This window comes from Punica granatum, chromosome 8, assembly GCF_007655135.1.
Source record: "Punica granatum isolate Tunisia-2019 chromosome 8, ASM765513v2, whole genome shotgun sequence".
Classification (NCBI taxonomy): domain Eukaryota; kingdom Viridiplantae; phylum Streptophyta; class Magnoliopsida; order Myrtales; family Lythraceae; genus Punica; species Punica granatum.
Genome location: NC_045134.1, coordinates 25,595,460 through 25,599,042, shown reverse-complemented (window position 1 = coordinate 25,599,042; position 3,583 = coordinate 25,595,460). Strand labels below are relative to the sequence as shown.

The window sequence follows — 3,583 nt, the reverse complement described above, 5'->3', positions numbered from 1 at the left end:
CTTATTAACACTGCGGACATAGATTTAATCCGACCATGCTACGGGATGAATCTTGTCACAATCTGATTTATCGTTATTAGCTGCAATCCTTTATAATGTGATTATTTTTTTGCTAACCTGGGGTGTTTGAGTTTCGCCCGACTAATTCTCAAGGCTCCGTGAACCTCCGGCGGCGCACGGAACGGGTAATCACGCCAAAAGTACTCAGATGACTCCAAAGGATTTTGAATCCGGGATCGGATGGATACTTAAACTCCTTCTTACCATTAGGCCAAACTCCTTGAAGTTCTTTATAATGCGATTTAAAACAATATATATAGTGACCAAAATACAAGATGGTACAAGATTTCATCAAATTTTATAGGACGTGAGATGCGGATAACGATCTACCATGGAAACCTCGATTGTTCTCAACCAAAAGACTGAGAAACTTCGAGCTGAACATGTCATCCACATTTGGAGTGCCGTGTGCATATCTATTGTGGCTGGAACTTGCTGTTGCATTTTTGGTTGATTATTAGCAACCCATGGTATATCTCTTCACCAGACCAGAAATAAATAATAAATCAATGACTATGAGCGTGATAAGGTACAAACTGTTGCCATCACATACCATTAACGAGTCGGTACACAATATTTGATCAAAACAGAATAAGATTAAAAATATATAAGCAAACTCGATTACAATCGATAGCTCCAAGCTTGATTGTCCTAGCTGAAAAGGCCGATCGGGAAGCTTTTGATGGACTTAATTACGCATCATGCCCATTGGAACCACTGGGGGAAGAACAACTGGGATCGGCTGTTGCATCTTTTGCTGGTTCCCAGCCCATCCTTTAAGGTGATCATATCCCATACACCACAACCAAAACCAGCAAAAGTAAGCATATTGATATTGAGATCATCGTTAATCTGGCAGGACGGGTTCTCGTGGGAACTTACCAATGGACGGATCTAGGCCGCGGTTCTTGAGCTCACGGTACTCCTGGCAAAGGGCGCAGCAGGTGCACCAACAGTGAGTGCAGAAGTCTCCGCACTGGTCACCATGCAACGAGTAGAGTCCCGGGAGCTTGGTCCGATAAGTGCATGTGTAGCAGCAGAAAAGCCCGAAGTGGTTAAACAGCAGCGCGCATGTCGTTTCCGCACGGAAGCAGGCTTTAATTCATCGCCGAAATTTCCAAAAAGAAGAAATATGATAAATCATAAATGGACTATTAAATGATAAAATTAATTACTGACCTCAGCTTAATTATGAGCAAATAAAAACATATACGGGATTAAAATTAATTAACTCACAAGTGTTTCCTTTGTCAATGACCTCCGCGGTCTGGCCAAAAGTGACGCAGGGGCAGAAGAAGGTGATGCAGCCTAATCCAAGATTAGAAATTAATACAACAGGATCAAAAGTATAATGAATCAAAATCAAATGCGACGATGTTTCTCGTCTTTTGAGCCGAGATGACATTTCACTTTTATGGCCTAAAGCTTTACCACTTACAGTTGGACGGATCGTCGAAACAAGCACAGAGACCCGTGGTCCATCCCGTGGGCACTTGGCTCTGGGTAGGAGGAGCAGCAGCAACAAATTGTGGCACTGAAGGAGGTGGCGAGGCCTGAAACGCTTGTGGAGGTGGAAACGCCGCCGGCTGCGGAGCCGAGTTTGCGTCAGCCACGGGTTTCCTTGGACACATGATTGTCTTTTGGGAGATGATCGAGGGAACTGGAAGGATGAGACTAAGAAACAATGCTGTGGAGATCTATCCATATAGGGCCGTTCGCATATATATTATTGGTCTAATAATGTTATTCTTCACCCAAAAAAAAAATTAAAATGTTACTTTAAATAGTACATACTAGTATTTTGACCCCTGCGTTTTACGTTTTTGTTTTAATAGAATTATTCATAATTTTTAAGGGTTTTTTCCTAAAATGACCCATGATTTGTCCGTTTTATCAAATCTATTCTACGCTTTTTTTTGTCAAATCTATCCCATGGTTTACTTTTTACATCAAATCTATCCCGGCGTTATCTTTTCCGTTAACATCTAACGGCCGTGTTGACGTGGCATGCGGAGAGATAGTGGGCCACACTTGCCACGTAGGCGCCACGTCAGCACGACCGTTAGATGTCAACGGAAAAGATAATGCCGGGATAAATTTGATACAAAAAGTAATCATGTGATAGATTTGACCAAAAAAAAACATATGATAGATTTGACAAAACGGGCAAACTATGAGTCATTTTAAGTAAATACCCCTAATTTTTAAAACAAATTTACTTTTTTAGTATAATCAAAACTTTCAACGATAACTGAATATTTTGAATTACAAACCTAATATATTAAACTAATTTTAAATAGTTCACTGCAAGTTTCCTACCAATTTTCCTATATAATTACATATATTTATTTAATTGTTAATATTATTTAGATTCACTCGCAAATAAGAAGTCCAAGTGTTCCAATTTAATTTTTCAAATATTATATTGTGAAATCCTTACTTTCATTAATTAAGTTTTAATTTTTATATGACCATTATTCATAGAATTAGAATTTGTATTATATATTTATGTGAAATACTACATATAGGTAACTAAGCATTTTATTCGACACATATTGACAATTTTTAATAAAATACAAACATATATTGTGGATATCACGTTTAGATATATAAATTTTGTATTGCATATTTTTTGAAATATTGTAATCAGAATCCTTATTTTTAGATGATAAATTTGGTTTATTTTATTTTATTTTATATGTGATTAATAATTACATAAATAATCAATATTCGAGTTGTATGTTAATTTTAATTTTTAATTTCGAAAATTAAAATTATTTTTTCCTATTATATATTGAAGATATCACGTTTAGATATATAAATTTTATTTTGCACAATTTTTGAAATATTCCAATCAAAATCCTTATTTTCAAAGGATGAATTTGATTTTTTTATTTATATGTGATTATATTGTATAAACTGTATATCTCTAAGTCGTATTTTAATTTTAATTTCTGAAATTTAAAATTAGTTTATTTATTTATTTTTCAATTACATTAATATAAGAACATCTTTTGAGTAGCATTTATTATTACTCAAGCAAATTTTAGTTATATATGGATTATGAACGACATGGCGATTAATTTCAGCCGGCCCATAGAATCATTAAATAGAAACAAATTGAAAGTCGAATAGTAATTAGGGTAGCATATTGGGATTCTCACAATTTTAATTATTATTATTCTTTTGTAGAAGTTAACTAGTGCAATAACCCAATAATATTTGGTCTTATATATATATATATCTAAGTCAACATATATTATAAATTTAATTTTAAATTTAACCCAATTTGATTTCCTAATTTAATTTTAAGATTTTAACTCTAACTTTAACTCTACTCACTACACAATAAAAGTAAAAAATACGATTATTACCTTTTTCATTTTTATTCAAATTTTTTAACCATTCAATTTAATTTTTAATAATGAATTCTCTCAACTATTCATTATTTTTTCACATTTTTTCTCATAATTTAACATCACAATCATTACAAACAAATTAAAATAAAAATTCAACTCAACTC

General features: G+C 33.6%; 1 protein-coding gene across 1 annotated transcript; it reads right to left on the bottom strand.

Moving 5' to 3' along the window:
• Positions 1-589: 589 nt before the first annotated feature.
• LOC116189084 (protein PLANT CADMIUM RESISTANCE 7-like) lies at positions 590-1,740 on the bottom strand. The gene is made up of 4 exons (XM_031518609.1): positions 1,499-1,740; positions 1,297-1,368; positions 943-1,155; positions 590-834 (listed from the first exon to the last, which is right to left on the bottom strand). The coding sequence occupies exons 1-4, from the start codon at positions 1,689-1,691 to the stop codon at positions 749-751; spliced, it is 564 nt and encodes a 187-aa protein (XP_031374469.1). The 5' UTR covers positions 1,692-1,740; the 3' UTR covers positions 590-748.
• Positions 1,741-3,583: the final 1,843 nt, after the last annotated feature.

What these genes read in the sequence shown, in the direction of transcription:
- LOC116189084 (XM_031518609.1), bottom strand. Translation starts at nt 1,691, where the DNA reads ATGTGTCCAAGGAAACCCGTGGCTGACGCAAACTCGGCTCCGCAGCCG. An exon ending in TTTCGACGATCCGTCCAACT is followed by an intron (nt 1,369 to 1,498) that starts GTAAGTGGTAAA and finishes ATCTTGGATTAG; the next exon opens with GCTGCATCACCTTCTTCTGC. An exon ending in CATTGACAAAGGAAACACTT is followed by an intron (nt 1,156 to 1,296) that starts GTGAGTTAATTA and finishes GATGAATTAAAG; the next exon opens with CCTGCTTCCGTGCGGAAACG.